Here is a 26,965-nt window from a genome sequence, read left to right on the forward strand (position 1 = left end):
GCTAAATTTGGTTTACATAAATACTGCCTATTGAAGTTAATAACAGAGAATCTACACCCAAAGGGACAATAGTTTTGTAGACAATATGTATGACTGACAACGTTACTGCACAAGATATTGTGTTATACAGCTGTTGCTCAACAGCCGAAAGTGGGGAAGAACAAATTGTGTATCCTACTGAGAAACCTAGAAGCCACTAGGCAGAATTTAGATCCCAAAAGTTGCATTACTGTTTTGACCTACATCAGAATTAGTTAATTCTCTAAGATTTATGTGTGATTTTCTTCCAGGTGAGCCGTACTTGGTTTCTAGAATGGCGAAGACTCCACAAACTCACTTTTTATTTGGGCTGTGTCATCACGATTCTGCAGAAGCGTTACTCAGTGAGGAGCAGTAACAGAAAGCTTTAAGGCACCAGCTCTTAAGGAGCCACCAGTGCTGACTATTTCACGCTGGTGAGGTCCCAAAAACCCTCCAGTGAAAAAGCAGAGCACATGGCAAAGGCTTTTGTCTGTGTACATGGCAAGCTAGACCCTGTGAACTGGGTCTGGCGCAAAGAGAAAGGATCCAGAAATCAAAATAATTTAGTGGCGGGTTGCTAGGTGTGAAGTCCATCTAGATAATGTTGTCATCCTCAGTGAAGTAAAAAGACTTAGAGGGCATTAGGAGAATGGCTGTGGAGACTCCGCAAACTGTGGCAGAACATGCTCATCAACTTCATAACGTTATACCACTGAGGCGGAGCTACACTTTGTGCCTTGTGTAGAGACTGAGAGAGGAAAGCATCATTCTCATTAAAAGAGCCACATAGATTTGGTTGTACTCCTTTATTCCTCCATGTCCCTCCATGAAGCGGTAGCATTCATGCAGATCCACCTTCTGAAGCCCAGTCCACAGCTTAGTTCACCTCGATGAAGATCTATACCTTTTAAGGTCACATTCAATGCCGGAAGATACAATCGTGGTAGGATCTGCCACAGAGAAGTGATTTTTGTGACAGAATGAGGCATACACACCTGAGCTGCAGCTCACCATAAGATTTGCAGTTAAGTAATTTTGTTTTGATTACCTGCACATGCAGTGTGAACATCAAGGATGCATACTATTCCATGTCCTTGCCAGGTTGGAAAAAGAAACAAAAAGACTTGAAGAAGGTGATGGCAAGGGGAAGGCCAAAAGATATATGGTGTAAATTAAGAATGTGTATGCAAAGCAACAAAACATCAGTACCTTATATGACATGGACGATAGCTGAAGGTTAGCAGCAATATTCTTGTCTGTTGCTCATTTGCGCATGACTACCACAAGCATCTAACTGCAAAATAAGGATGGTCAAGGGAAAGGGCCTCACTTCTCAAAAGAAAATATGAATTCCTGAAATTAGGTTTGAGCCTTTCAAATTCATTTTTACAGCTGCTAGGAAGAAGTTTGATCTAGAGGTGGTACAGGGCAGTAAGCGAGCCATGGCACCCTAAACCTTTTTGGGCATACTAACATGTTGTGGGAGATTCCTCCTGAATCTGTTGACTTTCAGAGTTCCAGAAATAAAACATGAGAATTCCAGAAATAAAAAATGAAGTGGTCACCCCCAAGAATAAATTCCAGCCACCAAATGTGCTCTCCTGGTGACATCACCATGGCATACTTTGATTACACAGAAGGCTGTAACTTTCAGTCAATATGGTCTAGAACTGTATTTCTGCAAGCAGGTAGACAAGGGCAACCACTGCCTGCCTCCGCCACCAGAAGGGCATTGACCCCCCATAATGGGGATTGCACTGTTACAAAGAAGGTCACTGCAATTCCTGATGGGTTGTTCTGATGTGTATATATCTATTGAGATACAAATAAACATACTCCTCCATAGTTGTCTGAGATCACAAACTACTGGTACCATTATTTAAAGGTTCAGAAATGTGCCCTCCTCTCAGACTGTGAACTTTATCCTGGAGCTCAAAAATACCTATTGACAGGGATCACGACCGAGAAGAGAAACACTTAAAAGGACTAGGCATCAAACACCCCAAACGGGCTCCCTCCAAGAAGCACAATGAGTGACTGGATGGAAAAGCATGTAGGTCTGATAATCGCAGGTTTCCCTCAAGAGCCTTCTAGCTGCAAGAAATAACGTTGACCATAAATAAATGTCATGTTTTCAGATACAAATTGTGGCACAGCACGAAAAAAATGGAAGTTTGTTAGAGGTTTCCCTAATTTGTACCACAGGATTATGAAAGGAGATGGTTGTCATTATTAAGGTACATAATGAAATTCCTATGTCGGGTGAATGGCACCATGGTAATATTAAAACCATGTTGAAAATATATGGTTTAAGTGTATGGATCTCTGGATAGAAAAGGAGACAATTAGATGTCTCTTGCCAGCCCCGTGAGAAGCAAAAGGCTATCAACCTGGAGAGAAACATCAGCCCCAGCATTTGCAGTTTGCCAGCTGACCTTTCTTGCTGGTTTTAATGGATGGATTTTCCAACACTGCTTTTGGTTGAAGCATTGATACTGAAAGTAGAGTCAAAACTGATCACTCAGACTCCCTTTTGTTCCCTGTACACTCTGATAAAGCGTGTGATAACTAAAACTGCAATTGTCGTACCAACTAATGCATTCAATGAAAGAAAAAAAAATATTAAAAAAAGCCCACCCATGAGCTTCCTCGTGAGCTGAATACTGACAATGGCTCTCTTTTTCAGGGAAGGGGGTCTTCTTGGGCATCTTACTTCATTCCTAGTTGGTGGCAAGCTAACGGTAAGTCTAGAAGGTTCAGTGGAAACACTGTTTCTACAGATATTAAATAAGTGGGCCACACATCAAGAATAGGTTACTGGTAGTATTGTTGCACTTAACGCATGATGATCAATTGCACCATGGGGACTTGCATGCACTGTGGTGGCACCGAATACCAATCCCACCTTTGATGTTGGAAGTTAAGAAAAGAAACCATGGTGTCAGTGCTCGTCACTTATGGTCATTTGTGAGAGAATTAAATCAGGCAGGGAATTCAGAATGTTCTTTGTATCTTGTCACTTTTATAGAAATAAAATGCCTCTGTTGATGGTCACATGATGAGATGTCACTGTCATTCATTTCCCAACATGTCTGCATTTCAAAGCGGTGGGAATGTGGACGAACTGAAAAAAGAAGACTTTTATTTAACAAGTCATCTATCGAGATGACCCGGGAGAAATTGGCAGATTGGAATGCCGCACACTCACACAAAATATATTGGCCAGTTAAATGGTACCTGGTATACTCTGATTCCTATATATTCCTCAGGAGGGAATATCTTATCTTTCTGGATTTCCAAAGATACCAAGGCTCTCTGCATGGTCTCAGACGCCATTCACAACTATCACCAAGACTGAGATTTTCTTTTGTGCTCCTTTTTTTTTAGACCCTTTTTGATTCGAGAGCCATTTTCTGTATATCTGGGTTGGGGGAATTTTCCTGAAGACATAACTGGCCCAAGGCTCTTTAAGAGAGTCCAGAGACACTGCACATTATATGCTGCTCCCGGGTTATGCCATGAATGGCAGAACAGTCCCAATTACAGGATGTTCACATGCTTTAGTTTGCATTCCCCACTCAAGGTGTGCATGTAGCCTCCCATTTCAGAGCTGTGAAGTTTCATTGATGGCCTCTAATGGTCTAGAAGACTTTGTGAAGAATCTACATCTGATCTGAACTGCTGCTGCAGGAGTCGTCCTTGAGAGCAATACCTGTTGTCTTAAGAGCCGATCTCTGATCACTACACAGTACACTACAACTGCTACAGCTTATTTTTGAGAAACCTGATCTAGACTACTCCAGGAGTAACTCCAGCAGTGAAGTGAGCACCACAGACAACTCTTGTCTCAGCAGAAGATGACTCGAACCACTGGAAACACCCAGGCGTATAACACTTGGTAGGACAGCATTCTAAAAACTTTAGCAATTAAGCGCAGAAGGAAAGTACTCCCTACCCCCAGGTTCCTCCCATCAAAGCAGGATGTATATAATTCAACTAACTTGGGTGCATGACATCATAATAATATTGAGAAGTAGGAGTGATCTTACAGCAACATGCTTCCCTAGTTCGCAGGTTCTAAATTAATAGGGTTCACTCTTCACAAGCTTGTTGGCAGACATTTTACAGACTCAAAAGAATCAAAGGCTGAGCCCGCCTACAAGAACTCCGCATCTTGTAGGAGAAAAAATGCTCACTTGTATTGCAGATATGATGGGATAGCTTAATGCCTGAAGAACGGATGATAGCACAGCTCAAAGGAGTGCCAGAAAAATTATATTTAGGTCTTGGTGTCAGTAAAATGATTATATATATAAAACACTTATAGGGGCTCTCGAGCAGCCCTCTTCATAGGGTGTCATTTTACATTTTTCTTCTGACCACTGCAGCATACAACGTGGAGCAATGGATCGGCCCACTTCCCCGAGCATGATGGTATTCTGCTCTTTCACAAGGAGCACATCCACACCAAAAGCTTTTCTGTTTACTGATAGGGACTACTATGGCAGTAATTGGTTTTTGAGACAAAGTATTTTTACTTATTTAAATTTTTTGTTTATATTGGTGAAGCCATTGCCCCGACAATACAATTTGGGAAAACCATAACAAAGCACACAAAAAATTGACAAAGAAAGATGGCTGACAGTTAAAGCCAGACCTATTTCCTTTGCCACTGCTTGCTTTTTAAAAAATTGTTTTCTGTTGTGTAGTTAACACTGGCGATCATCACAATAGAGTTTTGTTATTACTTAGATTGTGCCTGTTTTGACAACAGGGCAACCCATCCCGTTCAACTACTGTCAGACAAGAGATTTTAATAAGTGCAACTCTTCCGGGTAATGCGGCGAAGGCATGCATGAAAAGCGACACACAGACCAAGTGTATTTAGCAGGGGTGTCTTACTACAGTATTTCAGTCGAAATATTGATCTAAAGATATAGTGTGACTATAATATACAATCTTAAAATATTGGAATGGCAGAGTTGATAATAGTAATTCCATACTCGAAAATATGTTGATGTCATGGGTATGATGCTTATGTGTAAATCAGTATTCCTGGAATTGATAATCCGACACGCAGCCGTGGGGAGGTCATTGCACAATAGACTGTGGCGAAGCAACAGTTGGAAAAGAGTGTGTGAAACAGAACAAAGACATCAGAGGATTAAGCTTCTGGCTTGACAAGATACATCCGGAGGAGGGGCATCTAGTTGTGGTGTTGACATGTGCAATTCCACCCTAGTCTTCCAGTACTAAGTCAGACAGAGTAAACGCCGTAGGTGAATGATCTCGCCGCCTGGCAAAGCACTCTGCACGAAGCTAGATAGTTGAAAGAGTAGCATTCTTAGCAAGAAACTGTACTAATATTTGAAAGGTTTAACTTTTTATTGGAGGTATCATCTCCACTATTAGATGTCAGTAGACGGTCTGTTGTTCAAGAGCGGGGACCATGCATACAGCGGACATGCTGGCAATGGTCAGGCCCTCTGTGAGAGATGGACAGTTCCAAAAAAAAAAAAAAAAAAAAAAAAGGTTCAAATTGCAAGATTCAGCACTGGTCCAATTTCCTCAGCAGCCTTGAGTCAAGGGGTGCATTGTAAAGCGACTTTAGCTCCAGCCTAGTGTTCCATGCACATTACACTTGCCAGAGACACTGGTATTAGTCTTCCGTGTGACTGAGCTAATTCATAGAACTCTCATAGCCTGCTATGCCTGACCGACATTGTCAGCACTAGACTTACTCCCACAGACCTCCTTATGAATCAACCGTGGAATCAGGTCTACTAAAGTCTCCAACAGTGGATTTCTGCTCGCTAGACACTAGGAAAAATGGATTGTGAAAAGTCCAGATCCTAGATACGTATCTGCTTGACCCTGAGTATCAGCAGCAAACCATGCACATTACCCTCCCGCCTGTTCAACCCCACTTTCTTAATCAAGGCTGCATTTCTATTGACATCTGATTCTGTGTTTGGCAGTTTCAAAGAGAAATAGGTACACGATTTGCTTATTTTTTTTTATGAGGATGGACTTGAAAAATATATCCAAGCATTCTTTAGCTACAGAACCCCACTATGGCTATCAATGAAGACACCAGACCCTCCCTCCCAACAGCTTCCCATTATATACCTCTCTCACAGTGAACCATGGTGGCCCAGTGTTTACCTGGCTCCACAATACCTGATTTTTCTTACTCATAAGTAAAAAAATAACCATTTTACAAGGACATGCAAGGTGTCTCAGGGATTTCACAAATACTCTAATTCACACATCTGACCATCTTAGTAACACTCCAAGGACTTGATCATCATCTGCGGTTTGTCCAAGGACCCAGAGACTTCAGTGTCTTCTCCCACCCAGGGCATCATCCCTCACACCAATGTAAGTCAAACTAAATTTGTTCCTTCAGCAAACACAATATGTTCAGTGAAAGTGTATCAACCCCGAATCATACTTATCCCACAGTAGTGCCACTGTGCAACTGGCTTTTGCATCTCAGTTCTCAAAAACTATAGGTGCATCTCACACCCAAGCTGTTGTATCTCTGCCCATGACCCACCCCTCCCAAAGGGCTGCCTTCCTCCCCTCGAAAATGATAATTCACTGACTTTCTAATTTCTTCTCAAGTATAACTTCTTAAAATTCAACTATTTCTTTCCACCTAAGTAATGACCCCTCCCAATCTCTTGTATCCTCAATGGTGATCCATGACCTAGCTTCCTATTCCTGTAATTGGCGCTATCAGAACTGACAAATTCAGTCCATGACCCCTGCTCCAAACCGTTTTAGTGGTGAGATTCTTTCAGTCCCCTTCGCTACTATATATGCCATCTTCCAATCTATCATAGTCTGAAGTCCAGTTTCAGAATGCTCTAGTACTTTCCGCCACACAATCGCTTTTAGAAAAGCACGCTCGCACGAGCACATTGCTTCCAGTGGACTCCAAGCCTGGTCATTCCTAGCCAATAGCGACAGACAAAAAGTTGAAGGCATCATTGCATATTTCTCCTTGTATTTAACCTTTTATATACTACAAATAATATGAGACATGGAAGCATTACAGTGCATCTGCTGAGGCCTGCAATGGAACTTGTTCCTGCTCGGTCTGCCTCACAAAATAATTAAATAAGGAGGTCACTGGTGAGCAACATGTTTTCCTGCTGGATCGCCTCTTTCTGTGTTGCAGCAAGCACGTTAGAACTCTACAGGCAGTAGAACAACTGCTGTGGCGAGGTGTAAAAGGCAAATGTTGCTGCCACGTTTTGCCCTTTGTAAGGCCAGTAATGATGTGGTCCTACTAAGTCACAGCCTGATCGGGTGATCTACTGATTACAAGAGTGGGATTTGCAGAGGACTGAAGATGGTGTGACTGACAGCAGCAGCATACATAGTTCAAGACTAGAAATGGGGGAGCTTATGTGACAGCATTGTTGATTTCAGTGGGTTCTGGTAGGATGAGTCCCCAGTTCATGCACTTTCTGTTGGCTAGAATTTAGGCTTCAGGGTCAAGTATTTACTTATGCGTTTTATACCTTGATATCATGGTTTTAATACGGACTTGCAAAGATCTTGTATCCACGATATTGACAACAATCAAATTGTCAGGGTAAGTGAACGTGAAGTTTAGAATAGTATGTCTATTCTCCCCTGTATATATTCACCTTCGTGATACATTGGTAGTCGATATTGTGGATACAATATCTTTGCAAGTCAATAATAAAAAGTCATTATTGTGGCATGCATTCCTGTCAGTGTGCTTTCTGTGACAGGATTGCAGGCGATGCACAACTATGGGAGAATGCTCTGTCAAAGAGTTGTCGATGTAGGCTAGGTGACCAGGGTAGATTAGTACTATCACTGGGCCCAAATGTTGATTTGTTGTCTGTAGGATTTGATGGATTCTGGGAATTGTTGGAGTTGACACAACACGTTTTTCAGCACTTTTGATAGTAGCAATATACAAGCTACAGGGTGGTAGCTAAGTTGTTACTTAGGAATTGATAATGTTTGTAATCTAAATCCTCTGGCTTGATACCCTTTAATGGACTAACAGTAGACCAAGATGGTTCAATGAATGCACTTTTGAAGTCAATGACTGAAACAGAAAGAGTCACAGCAATTAATATTAGCCTAAAACTGCTGATATGTTAGGTCTGTTTAGGAGATGGACCCAAATGAAATATAGTGTACTAGAATGTTGAAGGAGGGTTGATATGTAGGAAGTTGTGCTAAGTGGTATTAATAAGTTAGGACCTTCTTAATGCCATTTTCTTTGATAGTAAGGAATTGTGAGAATAGCATATGGAAGGAATCGAGAATTTTATGCAGGTGCAGTTCGGGAAGCTCTGGATATGTTGGAAGTGCACAAGGGTTCTTAAGGTACATTTGATTATTGTGCCATTTTAGGCAAAGTTAGTAAAATGCCCTAAGGTTTGGATCTACGGGATAATTGATAGATCAATTCAGTTTTCGAAGGTGCCTTACAGACTTGTGATTGAAACAGTACTGTTTTCACTGGTGAGGGTTGAGGGCTAGGTCAGGGAGGTGCAAAAGGTTTATGGCTTGTATGTTCCTTTAGCAAGAAGACTGCTTGGAAGTACAGTGAAGGGGTTACATAATAGAAGACTTTGAGGTGGAATTCTGCAAGAGATTAGTGTCTATCAGGAAAGAGTCTTTAAATATGTCTGAATAGGTTGTGAGTGATTGTGATCTGGGGTTGGTTATGGAAAGGCATGGTCCTAAACTGGTTTAGCCAGAGTAGGAAGTTATTGGTCTAGGTCGTGGGAGTACAGTCGACGTTTCAGTTTGTGCCTTTTGAAGAGTTATGTTCAGTTGGTCTACTGATGTAGGAGGGGAGATGATGAACAGAATTGTCTAGTGTTTGGTGAGCAAGCACACAAATGGGCTAATGAATGTGTGACTGACTGAAAAGTAAGTGATATGGTGATCATGTGAAAGAATGAGTTAGTGATCAAGTGAGATACTGAACCAGCAAATGTGTTTGTGAATGATTTATTGAGGAAGTGATTTACTGAATTATTAAGCAAGTTGTTGAGAAAGTGATTCTGTAAACCAATAAATAAAAAAAATGTTTGTGTGAATAAACAGATGAGTAACTTTAATGAATCCTATTGTTAGTCCATTGATGAATAAGCTGAGCCAAGGACAAGAAAGAAATCTAGCGTCCACTAAGTAAGCAAAAGTATAGGCTATTGAATGCATGACTGAGTCAAAAAAATCAGTAGGTCATTAATGACAGAAATCACTTGAAAGAATGAGTCGTTGATTGAGTTATTGATCAAGGCAGAGAATGAACCAGTGAATGTGAGTGAAATACTAAGTGAATGAGTGAGTTCTTCATTAATCAAAGTGATGAGGCAGTGGTTGGGCAAAGCAATAAACAGAACAAGAGAATGAATAAATTCCGTTTAAATATAAACAATGAATACATCGATTAGTAATTGAATGAGTATAAAATAAGTAATTAATGTTTGATGTAACAGAAATAATGCACAAGTGTGTTACTTGTCGGGTTGTAGAGTGAGTCAGTGATTGAGTCAGAAATTATTATATTTGTGTGTGAAGCAGAGTAAAAAAAACAGACTGAATTTATGTGTTTTTAACTGATAGATTAATGTAGGAGTTAATTGAGGGAGAGAGATCTTTGTTGGATAGTAACATATCACCAAGTTAGCTTTAATGTGCTAGTTAAAGTGGCAGTAGGCTATAGTACACCTGGATGGAAGCCGGGACAAGAACGAAGTGTGGTTTAACAGGTGGGGCCCTGAACTAATAGCGATGCCCCGCTCTTGAGTTGTCCCCGAATCTAAGGCAATCCTCTTTCTTAATTGAAGCATTGGTGGACTTCTTTTAGAGGCAGAAGTCGATGATCCATCTGCACTGGCCCTTCTCTGAGGCTCTTCTAATTTGCTTTTGTTAGTTTAGCGTGGGAGAACCATTCCGCTCGCGTGTCATTTGGTCCACACACATTCCAAGTGTTTAGCTAACATGAGGAATTCGTAAACGGAGGTTTTTAAATGCATTTTGAAAACAGAAACATGAACTGTTTTGCAGAGCAACACATTTAGTGGAAATTCAGAAACATAAGGGACAAATGGGGAACTGATCGACTTGGAGCTTGTTGGAATCTGTGCGTTGTCCTCTAATTTGATACATATTGATGAAGTAAACCTCACTTCTCGTTATGGTAGTGTTGGGAGGAACAGGTTTATAATTAACATTGCATGTATTTAATTAAGAATGAGGTAACGGATATTAAATTAGTAGTGCGGTATGTACCATTCTTAGTCTTAATCCAAGGCATGCAGAAAGTGGAATATCAGGCAAAAATGGAAGGTGAATGGTAGAGGCTGGTAGGACTACCCACAATCTACACCTATCCTCTCTTTACATTAACCTTGGGTCTTTCAATTCACATGGCCTCGTCAGGTTTAGCAGTGGAAAACTACATTGGGATGCGGAGATCTCGCAGTGCATTCTCTGTGCCACCCTTCATCTATTTGTGGCCAACGAGAAACTTCTGTCCAACCACTCAAATAGGTATGTGTGTTTGGCCCGAAAGCTGCCCTGACATCTTCTGGATGATTTCTCTCCACCTTCCTACTGTAGACCAAGCTTGGTATTAGTAAGTGCATTGAAACCATGAATTCCAAAGCGTCTCCGTATAGATGCTGCCTCTCTCAGATGCACCTCATGTTGTCCTTAAGGGACTGGGGTTCAGGAGGTTCTTACTGGAAACAAGGGTGCACGAGTAGTCCTACATATTATAGAGATTAGTGCCTCTTCTTTCCAGACTCCTGCAGTTCAAGGATTATGGGGTTACAATAAAAGGAATTAAAAGCTCATCTAGAACTACAGGTAATCCGAAACGTTCTGCAGTCCACCCTCTTAACTCAGTCGTTCTCCCCCAGGATCAAAGCAAGGTAGTAAAGCATGCTGAATTTGCAGGTTTTGCCACAAGACGTAATCTCAAATTAATAAAATGAAAACAGGTATTTGACCAGTGTTCCCCTCATCCTAGCACCTACCTCTCCCTAGCTGCGCAAACCTGTGGCTTCTTTAACAAAGTTGGTGGCGTCCTACACCAAAATACTTTTAAAGCTTTGTGTGTGTTTGTGATGGAGTAAGTGGTAAAATTTAGAGGCATTTGCCGACGTAAACAAATGGCACACATTTGTGATTCCCTCAACGTCTGCCGCCATTCTTCCCTGCCCTGCCGGAGTCGATCATGGCAACCCTCAAACATGCATTTTTTCCACTTAGCCGTTCATCCATTCTTGCAGTAAATTATAGAACGTCAGGTCATGTGATACTTTTCTTTCTCCTCACCCTTGAGTCCTCACGAGAAAGAACATGATGAATTCCAAAATGTGGCCAGCACCTGTCTGCTTACCACATAAAGGCAGTGGTGAGCCACTCTAAAGGGCATCTGATGGCACAACTCAGCGATAGGCAGGCCTACAAGTGAAACAAGTACATTTAGTGTGGAGGAAGGGTTGATTACAGCCCCAAAGTATCAGATACCCCACACAGCCAGAACCCCTTTCCAGAAAACAGCAGCCTGGGTTGTCTTCCATGTTAAAAAAATTCAGCACAGAGACCACAACACAGAAGACAAGAGAGATGAGGTGGGGAAATGTACAGCCCCTCGCTGGAACATGGGATGAGGCGGAGCCCGACAAGGTGCGTGCTGTACACGTGGAGCTTTTCCCTGGGAGTGCAGGATATGTGCACCCCTGTTCTTGCCATGTGTTAGCATATGGCAGGTCGGAGACCCTGGCGTCTCTCCCTCCAGGGACGAGTCTCTCATTTGGATGGTCAGTGCTGGGTGAAGAGTGAAAGCAACGTCTTCCACACGTTGGTCAGCACCCAAAGGCTGCTTACTCAATCACCATGCAGTGCGGAAGGTGCTGGGAGAAATACTTGAAGAGCTCTGGACTAGCTCCTGGGCAGTTGGTCAGTTCGAGCTCCTCAAGGTCTTGGAGCTGGACCAGCCCTGACATGCCAGTGGTAGTGAGTAGCGGGCAACCTGAAAGCAGGAAACGGGAAATTAGATTCAACAATTAACCCCTGAAACATACAATCCCTCAGCTCCGAAACGTAACAGAACACAGATTCATTACGACTGCATACTGTCACATCAACAGTCAAATTCTTGCTTTATTTCATTTATCTATTTAGTTACTTTTGTATTTACAAACGTAGTGCACAGCATAGATCACGTTTCTAGGTAGTCAACAAATCCTGATTGGAAGGTAATGGAGAGATTATGGGGTTTTCTTTAAAGAAAATACAGCTTTCTAATCCTTTCCTGACCTATACTAAGGAGTGGTTCTCCCTTAGATCGAGTGGAAGTCTTTTTAAAGCCGGTCCCAAGGACAAATATGTTACAGTAAATCATTAGAAATTTGAGGTCTCCAAAATAAGAGCAATCGAAAAGGACGGTATCAAGATATTTTGTCAGCTTGATTTTTAGGTGCTAAGCCAGGAAGGCACCTATTAGGCAGAGTGAAGATCCTCAATTTTGCTCTGGACTTCACAGACAACCAGTCTTTGTGAGATGTGATACTGTTGCATCTCCTCAGGCACATCTGAGTTTTGTAATTCTTGCATTTCTGCTCTTTTTGCAGACAGTACGTGGTCATACCAATTTAGGTAGCCCTATGCTAAATCTAGGTTTTTGCCCACAGGAGCATAAATCTCGTCTAGCACTGTCACTCTTGCTGTCTAGGTCTGATAGTCCATTTATTTTCAGTATTAGCTTATGCTCATAGTGTTACCACTTGTGCAGAAACAGTTATTTTTCAACCTTAGAATTTAACATTAACACAGAAAATAATGCAAAGAAAGAATCCACAAAGACTCTATTGAGTGCCGAGAAAATGAGATGCACCATATTTAGGTAGTGATACACCACCAGTGACATGTTTAATACACAGAGTAATTCATTTTCACAACTGCGCAAAATATAAATCTGTAGGCTGGAATTAAACTGTGCACAATTCACAATTGTTCAATTCATGGAAATTTCCATTTTCTTACATGTGTTCAAATTAAAATGAAGAAGTCCCTGTATATATCAGTACAGAAAGTTGCAGAACCATCGCCGGGACACTCCTATCTGTGTGATACTGTATTGTTGCATTGTATGTGTAGTGCTTTGATGCCAGCGTTACGCTGGGTTTTAACTCTCATTTCATCCATCTCCACACACCATGAACTGTTGAACAATGGTTCTTATTTATTTTTAACACATTTTACTTGCTGTGGGTTGGAACACCTGCCAGCCATATGTGATTACCGTTTAAAAAACAATACGATGTTGTGGAAGGACCTTGTACCCGCGACCTCAAAACATAATTTAGAAATAACCGTTGGCTTAATATCGATATGAAGGACATGTTTTTTTCAAGAGTTGAACAAATTGTCAGTTTTACTTCAAAAAGAAGTCCCTTTGATTTCTGTGGCTGAACTTTATAATCTGCAAACAGCCACAAATGCTTCAATTATTCAAAGGCTGTTAAACACGCAATAGCTGATGCATTTTGCTGATATCATACACATGATATTCAACTCATCTTTGACAACTAGTGTTGTGCATCTTTTTAAGAACATTTGATCTGGTCTCATAACTGGATTTAAAACAGTAGTTGGACTGATGCCATCATTTTTTTCATTCTTTGTCTCCAGCCTGTTTGGAGGTTTTCCAACCATCTTACTGTTTATCTACTGTGTTTCATTATGTTTCTCCTGCTCCGACAAGGAAACACACAACTTAGAGTACACCTATTTAGCTGAACAAAGATGCTGACAGACTCTAGCACACTATTTGGGACATGCATGACTTTCCGAACTTAGCAAAAACTGGATGCTCTCATGTCGCAAAATGGACACTAAACGAGTGAATCCTGTGGTCTGGTGCATAAACTGTCTAACTGAAATCATATTGAACCTAAATCTGGGACAGCACCAGTATCATCTTGATATGAACACTCAGGTGGTCATAAAGACATCGGTGGTAAAAACCGCCTACCGCTGCGGTGACGGTCACCAAAATACCACCACTGTGGCTACCATCTGTCCGCCATATTATGAGCACTGCCTTACTTCTGTCACAAGAAGGGTGGAAATCCGGCAGTGTTCATGGTGAGGGACGGTGGTAAGCTGACGCTGCTACTACCAGCACCCCCACGCTAGTAGAATGCCACCAGTCGTATTATGACTATTCATACGGCCTGCCCGTGTCCTGCTAGCGGTAGCAGTGCCCCTTCCCATTCCCTGCCGGAAGACCTTCTCGCTCAAAGTAAGTCCAGCTTCCGACAGGTGAGGGGGGTGGGAGAGTTGGGGGTGTTAAGTGTTTGTGTCTGAGTGTGTGCATGAATGTGTGAGTGAGTGTGTGAATGCGTCTGTGTGTGTTGTGTTTGTATGCGTGTAAGAGTGGTGAAGCGAGTGCGTGTCTGCATGTCAGTGTGATCGTCGTAAGAATGTCTGTGAGCATGTCTGCGTGTATGAGTGTATGCCAGTGTGAGTGATTGGGTGTATACGTGGTGAGTGGCTGCGGTTGTGTGCGTGTATGGGAGTGGAGGGGATGTGTGGGAGGATCAGATGGGGGCTGTTTAGATGGACGGGGTTGTCAGGTGAGTGCTGTGGGGGTGGGGGAGCCACCCACCGTTGACAGGGAAGGAATTCCATGTCACCGGTAGGGCTTACCGCCATGGTTTGACAACCATGGTGGTAGGCAGGCTCATAATGCTGCCGGCTGTACTATGCCGGCCACAAGACTGGAGATACACATCTCCGGCCTGGCAGCTCATACTGCCATGGCGGTATGAGTGGAGAAGTGGTGGGTTGGCTACAGCCAACCCACCAATCTCATAATGTGACGGTGTGTACCGCCAGCCTGTTGGTGGTCATACTGGCACATTAACACTCACTGCCGGGGTCATAATGACCCCCTCAGTGTCTTCACACCTCTGATAATCACAGCTTTTGCGGACAGCAAAAGATGCAGCGCATTTCTTTGCTCTAAGAAAGTATAGATTGCAGGTTTGACTTTCCATGCTCTCCTGTAGCGCATAGAAATAGGTTTTAGGGTGTACACTTTTAGATTACATTTTAGATTACATTTGAACTATGTTAGAAATGCTTAATTTATTTTCATAGTTCACAACGTGCATTCTTGCTGTTTTTATGGTATTCCGTGTGGTTGTTATAGATGTATTGAGAAACAGGTTTGCCCTGTTTCTATGAATGCTTTTAGTTAAATTTTCTATTCTTCTTAGTACCATTTGTGTATGTAATATTGTAAAGAGCAAAACAGGTTTGTTTCTGCTACCACAGTGCCCCAGATCCCAGTGTAGGGATTATTAGTAACTCAAAACTAATGAATCCACTTTAACAATGTATTGGGTAGGATTCCACGTAGCTACAATAACCTGTCTTTCACATTCAGAGCTGGTGCATTGAACCTAGTTCACATGTGTCACCCTTGGGTGGGAAATCAAAACTCCTAGAACTATGCCAGAATTGTAGTTTACGCAACACAACCTTGATCAGGTTTGAGATAGCTTTCCAAAAGAGGCTGATGGATTTGACACCACTGGATATAATTGTCTGCTGCGCGTATTAAAACGTAAAACCCTCAACATAACTATACTGGAATAATGGTCTGAGATAATATTAACCAGTAGTTGGGACAGTAGAACAGAGGTTGATGACTAGTTTCACACACTGAATAAGCATAATTTAACCATGAGGCAGACCACTTCAAAAACAGGATATGAAGTGTCTAACATAGTTTGTAACCTCCAGTACCCCTAAATACATGTGCGTGGGATCATGTTATTCCTACTGCGATTACCCATGTTCCTCATAACACAACAACACACAGCATCTCAAGTGTCCCCAAATTGAGTTGCATGCAAATTTAACTGATCATAGAGGTCACATTTCCAAAAATGTGGTTTATTTCACAGCAATTTTTCCAAGTGGGCCCCCGGGACCCTTGTTCTTCTATTCCGTATTTCATTCTAAGTTGTTCAAGGTGGCTGGTTGGCTACAGCTATCCCTGTGCTAATATAACTAATGTTAACGTACCTTTTGAAAGACATTTCTTTGCTTGTCATGCTCTGTGCATTTACATTATTGTTAGTTTTTGCAGGGGTTGGTTTTCCTTCTCAGTCATGTGTCTTGATGATTTGTATTTTGAAAGATGTTCAGTAAATGGGCTTCCACTGATTCCTGTGACCGTACAGCTTTTGTAAGCTTTTTAGTGGATTGATCATTCACTAACCGTAGACTTTGTCATTTTGTTAGAATGAGTCGGCACCAATACGTGAGATGAGCTCACTCTACCTCTAGAAACATGGAGACTCAGATAAGAATGATCAAGAAGTTGTTATAAAGGAATAAACAGGCGTTTACCTATTGGGTATCACTAATAATGCTTGTTTCAGAGGAACAGGAGCAGGTCCTATTTGCTAATGTGTGGTAATGTCTATTACAAAGAGCGAAATACAGAAAAATGATTGTTAAAAAAATCATAAAGGAATGAGAGATTTTGACTTGTGGCTGAACATTGTGTTTATAACTAGATCTCAGTAAACAATATCACATGTTTCCTGACTTAAAGCAGATCACAATGTTTCCCACGCCTTGATTCCCCCGTGCTACAAACCCGAGAGTTGCAAGGTGTTCAACTGCAGGCTCTTAAAAAAATTTTTTTAAAAAAAAGAGTGGGGTCTGCCGTCAGTAAAAGGTGTAGCCACAGTTTCAACCTGTAGCCTTATCGTTTTCTAATATTTTGTCCTCAGCACAAGGGCAGACGGGCAGAGTTCAAGCTTGTGCGCAGCACAGTGTTTTCATTTTGTAAATTGAGCTCACTGTACTGATCTGCGCCGGGGTCTTTAGTCCAAATACTGCTGCCATCCCTTTTGCAAGTGACAAGAAAATTGCAAACCTTTGGGCATTGCTCTGACATATGTGCCAGCATAGAGAGGGTAAACCCACCATTACAACACCCACGGTGGCCGAATGACTATATGGTGCCTGGAGGTCAGCCCCGATGCAAAGACAGGCCAAAGCCTTGCATCATTCTTTTTGTTGTTGTTTTTTTTATAACACCAATCCACCTCCTATAGGGGGCCGAAAGATTGTCTGGTGCCCATGGTTGGGGGTTGCAGTCGAGTGCCGGGAGTGGCAAGCCTACAACCCATTCTTCTGTCACTTTTTTTCCCTGATGTCCTGGAGTTTTCTGAACCCCCCCCCCCCCCCCTTTCCACAGGAAGGGCAGATAACGTGTGAATGGCTAAATCTTCCCAGCAGGAGGACTGAAATTCCATTAGGCTAATTGGGGGGAAGTGAGAAAAGGAATGTGGTGGTGAACCATTTTGGCATTGAACCCCAATCCTGGGGAGCAAACGGTATTTCTGCCCCCAAGAAGTTGTCATAATCAGAGTTTGAGATTTCTTTGGGTGTAGTTTTGACATACAGGCTTGCAATAAAGGGGCCAGTTTCCTCTCACTTTGGGAATGGCTGCAGTAAATGAGGTTCTGGGTCAAGGACAGCCAGGGAACCTTGCAGACAGTGGGCATTTCAGAAATATAGACACCCGGGGGAATCCAGGGTGGTGTGGCTTGCATTTATTTCTGCATGTTTTCTTAATCACATTCCCCCATGAACATCGAAGTATGGGTCAAAAATCACAATGTTTCCATGTTTGAGGTTTAATTGGAAGAAGCATGGGAACCTGGGATGTTAGTTGATCCTTACAGATTCTGGAATGTTCCCTTTCAGAATTAGGAGGCACATTTAATATTTACTGGGCATTCTGGGTAAGAAAATGTGGTGGGATCCACACAAGCCACACCAGCCCTGAACTCCCTCAGGGCTGTCTAGTTTTGAGAAATGTTTGGGGTTGTTGGGTGTCCCTGTATGATGACCGACCTTAAACCCAAATACAGCAGCTATCTGCATACCAAGAAAGACTAAACTTCCAAGCCAAAATTGTGATGTTGCACCTGGAGGGCTTTCCTGTCACGGTTGATTGGCCTCATCTCACAAGAGGGTACCGATTTTAGTAGAAGTAGTGTGGGAATGCTGGTTATTAAGACTTGTGAATTACTTGTGATTCTGGAACTTTCCCTCCTAAATGTGAGTAATGTCGGTAATTTTAGATAAAGTATGATGTCTGAAGGGCATTCTGGGTAAGAAAGAGTGGTGGGATCCACATTATACACACCACCCTAGACTCCTCCAGGTGTCTAGTTTTTAGAAATGTCTAGGGTTGGTAGGGGTTCCTGGATTCCAGCTGACCTTGGATCCAAATTTCATAGCTATCCACATTACAGAGACACTGAAATCCCAAGGAAAAGTATTGATGTTGCCACGTTGCATGTGGGTGGGTGCCTTTCCTATCACGGTCAATAGGCCCTGCCTCACAAGTGAACAACATTTTTAATCAGGAGAAGTCTGGTTACACTGAATAGTGCTAGTGCAATTGTTTTTCATTATCTATCGAATGTCAAACATTTTTAAACTTCTGTGTTTATGTCAATGTGAAAAAAAGAACACATTTTGCAAAATGTCCTCAGAATCACATGCTATTATGGGGTAACTCCAAATGCAGAGCTGTACAAATAACCACTTTTCTGAACTCTGATTCTTTGGCACATTTGAAAAATGCATAGCTTTTCTACTTGCCTATTTTTAATTCATTAGTTTTTACCTTATAAAATGTTGTGTGGTCCATACACAACTAAACATATTTGTAAGCGGTTATTCGTTGTTGGCTCTAGGTATAGAACAACCAACAAATACCATTTCTCTCTCTAACCTATTTACCTAAACAAAGTGCAAGCAGGCATAAATTGCAAAAAACAAGAAAAATTGACAACCACTTTCAGTTAACTGTGGTGATATTTAAAACTCTGCCTGTTCCTAGACGCTTGGGAGAGCACAGTAAGCCTTTATGATATAGTGTCTATAAAGATAACATACACATACTTTCACAGCACTTTTTCAGATTTTTCCACAATGCTGCTACATTTTGCTGTTTTCTTTGTTTCCTTCAAGAGGATCCCAAAAGTCTCCTGTACCTCAGAACCCCCAATTCATGGGAAAAACACACACATTTGTCCTGGATACCTTTTGTGTGAAAAAAGTTCGAAGGCTTATGTACAAACTGCCTCAAACAAACAGGGCCCAGCTATGGTGGTCATGAGTGTGCTTCAGCACTGAAGGAGTCAACAAAGGATTATTATTACACAATATGTAGACAGGTATTTTGTTACATGGAAATGCAGGCTACCATAGTAAGGAAGTGTTTTGGTTGCGGTTACGCCCTCTGACAAACCCTGGAGGTGGAAGATTTTCACTTTGAGAATCCTTGTGAAACTTTACAGAAGGGGCTGTAGTTCGGCTTACAATCAGCAGCTTTGTACCTATTTATAATTTTAGGACAATATGCCTGCTGGTTGCCTTGTGGGAAATATTCTGCTCTGTACAGTAGGCCTGAGTTCGTTATGGTAACACACCAATGATAAAGGCTACGGGACAGATTTATTTTGAAAAGATATGATAAAGGCGTTAGACTGACACTTTCATTGTGAAAAGCATATGATAGTCAATTGGCCTTTAAGGGTTGATTGTTATATAGCATTCAAGATGGTTGCTATGTTTACTTTTTTATTTTATTACAACACTTTTCCTTTTGCATTTAGGTAGCAACATTTTTCTTTTTTTAATTTTATATATTTAATTTATTTTGCCTGCACTTGTTGAGTTTGTTTTTTTGTGGGTGGGTGGGTGGATCAATGTAAAATGAGCGAGTAGGTGATGGATTTCTGAGTGAAAGGGCGAAATTCAGAGTGCCTAGTGAGTGAAGAGGCACTTTCAGGTATAAGTCAGACCCGGCGGCCCCACCCTTATGGAGGAGCGTCTTCCCTCCACCTGCCAACAGATGCAAACTTGAAAAATAAAATAACAAAACAGTTTTATTATCATTTTATTTTTCTTCTGGGAGCCGAGTCTTGGGGGCGGGGCCATCCTCCCACCAGCACTACAGCAAGCACGGAGGGGGAGTTGTGGGCACTGCTGCAAGTACACGTTGGTTTGCCTGGCTGTCTTAGCACAGTCAAACTGACATGCGGACTGATATCTTTCCAACACGAGCCGCACTGGTGAGAGGAGAACAGCAGGCACAGGCTCTCAGCCCCATGGGAGCGCAAAACCTGCCCACTCAGGCCAGTCCCGGTGCTTCTCTCATGCTCGGTAAATGTATTACAAGCATGAGAGCAGCATCTGGGATGCCCATAGGGGAGTCTGGGAGCCTCAGCCTGTGCAATAGCAGAGGAGCAGAAAAACAGCGAGGCGGCTGGTGGCCAGTAAGTTCTTTTTTCTTTTTATTTTTGTCCCCCCCCCCCCCCCACACTGTCCCACCACTTTTTCATGATACCAGCCGCTACTGTTGGCATTTCCAATTCTTTTTGTAATTCAACTGGGAGTCCTTCTAAATTTCATAGGAACCATTCCATGGCCTATCGTGCTTGAGGCAAACCTGCTTACATTTAAAACAATCTCTCTAAAGTACTAATATTCAACTAGCATTATGACTGAAAGAATAATGTAATTAAAGGCAATTACTCCATAGATCTGTTTCATTAGCATCATTAATGCTGGCATTGTGCATTGAAATCTCACTAGTCTGTTTGTTCCTTTCTGTGAAATAATGTGGTACAAAACATGTATTTGTTTTCTTATAGCCAGTGCTTTAAATGGAAAAATAGAAGTGCAGGTACTCTGTAATAGAGTACCTGCTTGTTTCTGAGAAGTGCCGGTACTATCCAATTAAAAGTATTACGTTTTTCCTGAGATGTGCCGGTACTCTCCCTCTCAAAATAAAAAAGTGCCGGTACTCAGTACCGGTGAGTACCGGCCCATTTAAAGCACTGCTTATAGCCATTGCCTTCCAGTCTCTGTGATAGTGGTACTCTCACTCCCCTTAAAATGTGGCTCTGTGTGCTAATCATGAATCCTTTGGTTGGTGATGACACTTTGGCGACTATTGTCGTGGAGCTCTGAAGCCCAGAGAAATACATTAGGATCATTGTTGGTATTGAGGACACAGGTACCAGACTGAACCTGGTGCACAAGACGTCCATTGATGGAACAGAGAGAAAAGAACATACGTTTTAGCAGCAAGGAAATGATTCTGACTCAAAGTAGAAGACAGGACACAAAGAGATGAATATGAACCTAATGCTTCAGAAGCTTTTCAAAGTCTGAACTGTAGCCACCAGACAGTTCTTTGACATTAAGCTTTTCTGAACTAGCCAGAAAAAAATCTTTTTGAATATAAGTGTTGAACTTCTTGTACTGTTTCTTTCTATAGCTCTGTAAGAAATGGGTGAACTTCACATTGCTTTCTAGGCAGATAATCCTCATGAGAAACGTTTCTGAATAAGAATAGTATCTGTTTTACGGGAATTTCTATATTCTGCTAGCTTGGAAGAGACTCTTTTTTTTTTTTTTTTTTTTTTTTTTTTTGGTCTGTTCTCCTAAGTGTTCATCATATCCTCATATATTCCTTGTAGGTTATTCTTCCTCTCTAGTAGGTAATCAAACTTACAACAGGTTCAGACAGAAGCATTGTCTCGTTCAATAAAAAGCTAGTATTTGGTTCAGTTTAATATATTAACAGTTTATCTGTATGCATGTATGTGTGTGTATATATATATATATATATATATGTGTATAAAACTCTTTAAACCCAGAGGAAGCTCGTTTGCCCTACGGAAAACCAGTGTTTGCTGATATTATGAATGTAAAAATGTGTACAAAATTATGTATTTTTATAAAAAGAACAAAATTGATCTAAATGACAAATCTGATCAGAAGGGGAAATATGCATAATATTCTAATGAATCTACTTTTTGTTGAATAAAATAGATTGCTTCTCTTGGATTGTGTTGCCTTTGGAAGCTTGGTTGGCAAATGCCTTTGCCTGAAGGTTAGAGAGGACGATGCCCTGAAACCTCCTCATAGGTAGTGGTTAATTTATGCTAGTGACTGTAGGTGGTGGGTGCTGTCATTCATTTTTGGGAGCCTGGATTTAATTTTCAACTTTAGAAATTGACTCAGAGAGAGAAAGGCAATAAACGGGAGAACAGAGGAGGAGAGAGGGAATGATAAGAAGAGCGTAACAACTAACGGAGAAAGCAAAGATGAATATGTAGCTGCAGAAGTGAAATAAAGTAACAAGATAAACAGGATGGCAACAGAGAGAAAGAGGCAATTAGGTAGCCTTGGTATGGACAGCTTCGGAATTCCATTCCATAAAATGGGGGACTCATTGACAAATTTAACACTCTTAATCTGGATATGATACAATCATCTTGGACCAGTTTGAAAAGTGAGACTCACATCGTAGCCAAGGGGAACTTTAGGGTGTTTGGACGAAATATTGAGTTTTAAGTATCAAGTTGTAGAAATATTGGAAAAAAATATTGTGATACACAAATACTTTGATGCAGAAATATCTTTGCCAAGAATATCGATTTTTTATTTTTTTAATAGTTAAGTGGTAGCATTTTAAAGAATCTTTTTTAATATCGTTTTCATTAATATAGATGTCACAAATATTGTTTTTAATTGTGTTTTGTTTCATATTTTTAAATATAGTTTGTCATTTTAAATGATTTATTATTTTTAATTTAATTGATAATAGTAATTTGTAGTGTTGAAGCAGGTTACTGGGTTTGTAGGGGTATAGGGTAGGAAGTTAAGTAATAATTAACAATTTATTTTCAGTTATTTAATTGATCATTAATTATGTAAATTGTGATATAATTATATTTTTTAGTTATTTGTCAGGTGTGTGCCGCTGGGTTTGTAAGAGGGAAGGTAATTAAGTAATAAATAACAGTACATCTTTTTTTAAACTCATGAACATTTTCTAATTATATTTTTTAGTTCTACATTAGGTGAAGGGTGCTGGGTTTGCAGGACGGGAAGTTAATTGAGTAATTAATAATTCATTTTTAATAGATATTCAGTTGATTAGTAATGTAAATTGTGTAATAATTATAGTCTAAGTTATATATTGGGTACTGGCTGTTGGGTTTGCATTGGGTGGGAGTATTAATTATTAATTTATTAAAAATTATTAAAATGATTATTCATTGTTATTTATTTTAGTTATATTTTAAGAGTGGGTTCTTAGGTTTGTGGGGGTATAGTTTGGGAAGGTGAAAACTATATTGTTTGTTAATAATTGTTTAATCATGTAAATTGTTTAAATGTCTTATATTTTTATATAATATTTATTTTTTGGGTAAATATATTTTTTCTTATAAAGAGTTTTATATGTGTTGTAAATTAATAGGGTTATTTAGATATGTTTTAAGTTTAAAGTGAAGTACTTTCCTACTGTTGTTCAAACTGGAGTGGGTATAGTAAATTTTACCTCTCGAAAGTCTGACTCTTTCCCTACTGTTGCACATACTGGAGTGGAAATAGTAAATATTACCCCTCTGATGTCCAGACCCTTCCCTACTGTTTCAAGATTAGAGTGGTAATAGTAAACTTAACCTCACTGAAGTCCAATGCTTTCCCTATTGTTGCACAGACTACAGTGAGAATAGTAAATTTAATCCATCTGAAGTCCATTGCTTCTCTTACTGTAGAACAGATTGGAGTGGGGATAGCAAAAGTAACCCCCCAAAGTCTAATGCTTTCCCTACTGTTGCACAGACTAGAGTGGGAATAGTAAATTTTACCCCTCCAAAGCCCAAAGCTTTCCCTACTGTTGCACAGATTGGTGTGGAGGTAGTAAACCTTACCTCTCCGAAGCCCAATGCTTTCCCTAATGTTGCACAGGCAGGAGTGGGAATAGTATATCTATTATTGTTAGACTTTTCCTAATATTGAGTAAAATGTCTATTATACAAAATATATATATATTACCTACTAGCAGTCAGCAGAAGGTAGTCCTAGTTAGGACCTAGTTCCATAGGAAAAGAGTTTTTTGTTTTGCTAATAACTATAGTGCTGTTTGATGAATCCTCATGACATTTTCAAAACTATTGTGCCAGTCACTTCACCTGCCGTCTGGAAAGATTTGGGGTGATCCTTCAAGCAGGGGCAGAGAAAAAGGCAGAGGGTCCAAAAACACGTTTTTCCCCATGCAATTTCCCGTAGGGATTTTAGATACAACAAGCCCAACCCACTGAACAGATTTATGCCAAATTTGGCAGAAAGCTAGATCTTGCTCGAGAAAGATCTCTTTTGTAACTATGTGTAAATCTGCTCAGTAGTTTTGAAGTTATTAAAGTAAAACAATTTATGTATATCTAGAGACTCGGATTCGCTGTGGATCAGGTGGATTCGCAGATCCACACACCAACAAAAATGCAGTGATTGGCTGGCCGCAACCTGAGAGGAAAGCTGCAGCCACCATTTTGTTAATCAGGACTCAGTAAGCAGCAGGGAAACTACATTTTAAAAGTGATAGAAAAGGTCAAGGTAGAAGTACCCATACCCCATGGGACTGATGGAGGGGGTCTGTGAGGGGCTTTTCATAAGCAAGGAAATGTCCATAAATGTTTTTTTTTTTCTTATTATACGAAGATCCATATAGATTCTCACACCAAGACCCCCACACACTCACTCACTCACTCACCCACCCACCTACAGACCCACACACACCCACTCACACAACCACTTACATCCACAGCCACTCACACACCCACTCATACACCCATGCAGCCAGTCACACACCCACTCACAGCCACTCACACAGCGACCCACACATCAGTGGAAATATATATATTACCTAGTCTCCCCTGAGTAGTTATAGTTAGGACCATGTTGTTTCCATAGAAAAAACATTTTTTGACTTGCCTATATCTTTGGCACTGTTTGACGAATCGTCACAAAATGTTCCCAATAAATTGGTTTGGTGATTCTTAAAGCACATGGAAAGTTTTGGGGTGATTTGTGAAGCAGGGCCCGAGGAAAAAGGGGGCTAAAAAAACATTGTTTTTCCCATGTTAATTCCCATAGGATTTGTCAACATATCTACAGCCCAAACCACTGGACGGAATTACACCAAGTTTGGCAGAAAGCTAGCTGTTGCTACGCAGATTGGTGTAAATCCGTTCAGTAGTTTTTGACAAATTTAGGGAAATCCAAATACTTTAATCTCTGGCCGCAAAGTATTCGTAAACAAAGACAAGCTTGTGCAGGGAAATGCACAGCTCTGAATGGCTGCCAACACTTCAAACCAGGAAGTGTTGGCAGCCATCTTAGGACTTGGCCCACAAAAAAAATGTAAAAAGAAAAACAAAATAAGAAATGGAGCCACGGTTTGGACATCCTGACCCCTTAGCACTGGTGGGGAAAGGGTCCCAGACCAAAAAAGCATTTTTTTTTTATTATTATTTTGCCTCAAATATCACAAATTCGCTGCATTATTATTTTTTTTTTAAAAGCACGGGCTCCAGCACAATTTCTACATATTAGATCATTGATGACATATTCTATGCCATCTTTCATATTCTCACTGCAACATTTGCAATAAAATTATTGATGAGACAACTGTGCTTGACGAAGGTGTTATTTTTCTAATGTTTTGCAATTGATTTGTTCATTTTTTATGATATATATTTTTTATAATACACTTAATTTTTTTTTTTAAAGTAATATAATGTAAAATAAATGTTTTTAATAGTGCTATTATTATAGATATATATACATTTACACTCATGAGTATCTGTTTTTTATATAGTATTTAATATTGAATGTATATAATTAATTTTATATTAATGTGATATATTAAAATGTTTAAGATTTAGTATTTTAAACTATGTATTAAAAACTTTATTTTGTATATTTTTTTCCAATATTAGTGTAAAACTATATTTTTTTCCAATATTTTTGTACTTACCGTTACAAGTATAGGAAAACAATATTTTTGTAATTGATATTTTTGGCACAATATTTTTGATCACAATATTGTTGGTTCTGATATTCTGTCAGAGATCCGAACCTTAGTAGAGATACCTTCCATTGCAGAGCTAAACCAGTGAAGTATGTAAGAGAGGGCGGCACCAGCAGCGCGTACTTTACTCAGGGAGGAAAAGAAATCAAAGCAACAGTTACTTACAGAGCAAAACATACAGAAAAGGCAAAATGAACAACAGGAGACACCTGGAGGGAATTGGGTTGCAGATAGGTGAGTGTCTCAAATAAACTGGTAGGGCTTTTTGAGGGAGATTTACAAATAGATTTAATGGCAGCCTATTTAGACTTCCTGGGAATTTATATTCCTATATGTGATAGAGACTTTTAGCTGCAGATTCCTAACATGTGAGTTCTCCCCAGGTGTTAGACTGGACCTAGAAGATTTTTTGTTGTATCCCCATGTTGGTAGGTGGCATCAATCGGCTCAGCGTCTGTCGTTGGAGTAATTGAGCAGGAAATGACGTTGCTGTTCCTATACAGTCGCCCCCCAGCGAGCTGTCAGTTCTTTTCTTTCCGTGCCAGTCAGCACTTAGCCAAGAGAAGAGCTACTCCTCAGTCATTTTTTGACTGGCCTTTTTTGGCATTTTGTTGAACTTTGTTTTGAGGTATTACCTCCTGGTGTGTCACAAGGTCATCCCACAAGACAGATTTTAAGCCCTGCGAATCCTGTCACTGCCCAATGTCGGTGACAAATTTGCACCTCATCTGTTTGTGGTGTTTGGAGCTCGACCATGATGTTTGGAGCTCGACCATGACCCAAAGTTATGCTTTGAGTGCAGGACCATGCATCTGAAGGTCCCTAAAGCTGATGGCGGCCGGACACGCACCTCCATGCAGTTCGAGGTCCCAGTCAAGAGGAAGATCCTGGAACCAGTAGCAGCATCCGAAGTCATGGTCATCCCAC

At 40.7% G+C, this 26,965-nt stretch overlaps 1 protein-coding gene across 1 annotated transcript in view; it reads right to left on the reverse strand.

Moving 5' to 3' along the window:
* Positions 1 to 10,091: 10,091 nt before the first annotated feature.
* FBXL16 (F-box and leucine rich repeat protein 16) overlaps positions 10,092 to 26,965 on the reverse strand; it is a 237,595-nt gene continuing 220,721 nt past the window's right edge. The window contains exon 6 of the mRNA XM_069210550.1: positions 10,092 to 12,070. Within this exon, the coding sequence (XP_069066651.1) occupies positions 11,922 to 12,070 (149 nt within the window). The 3' untranslated portion in view covers positions 10,092 to 11,921. The remainder of the gene's footprint in view (positions 12,071 to 26,965) is intronic.

Source organism: Pleurodeles waltl, chromosome 10 (assembly GCF_031143425.1).
Source record: "Pleurodeles waltl isolate 20211129_DDA chromosome 10, aPleWal1.hap1.20221129, whole genome shotgun sequence".
NCBI classification, from domain to species: domain Eukaryota; kingdom Metazoa; phylum Chordata; class Amphibia; order Caudata; family Salamandridae; genus Pleurodeles; species Pleurodeles waltl.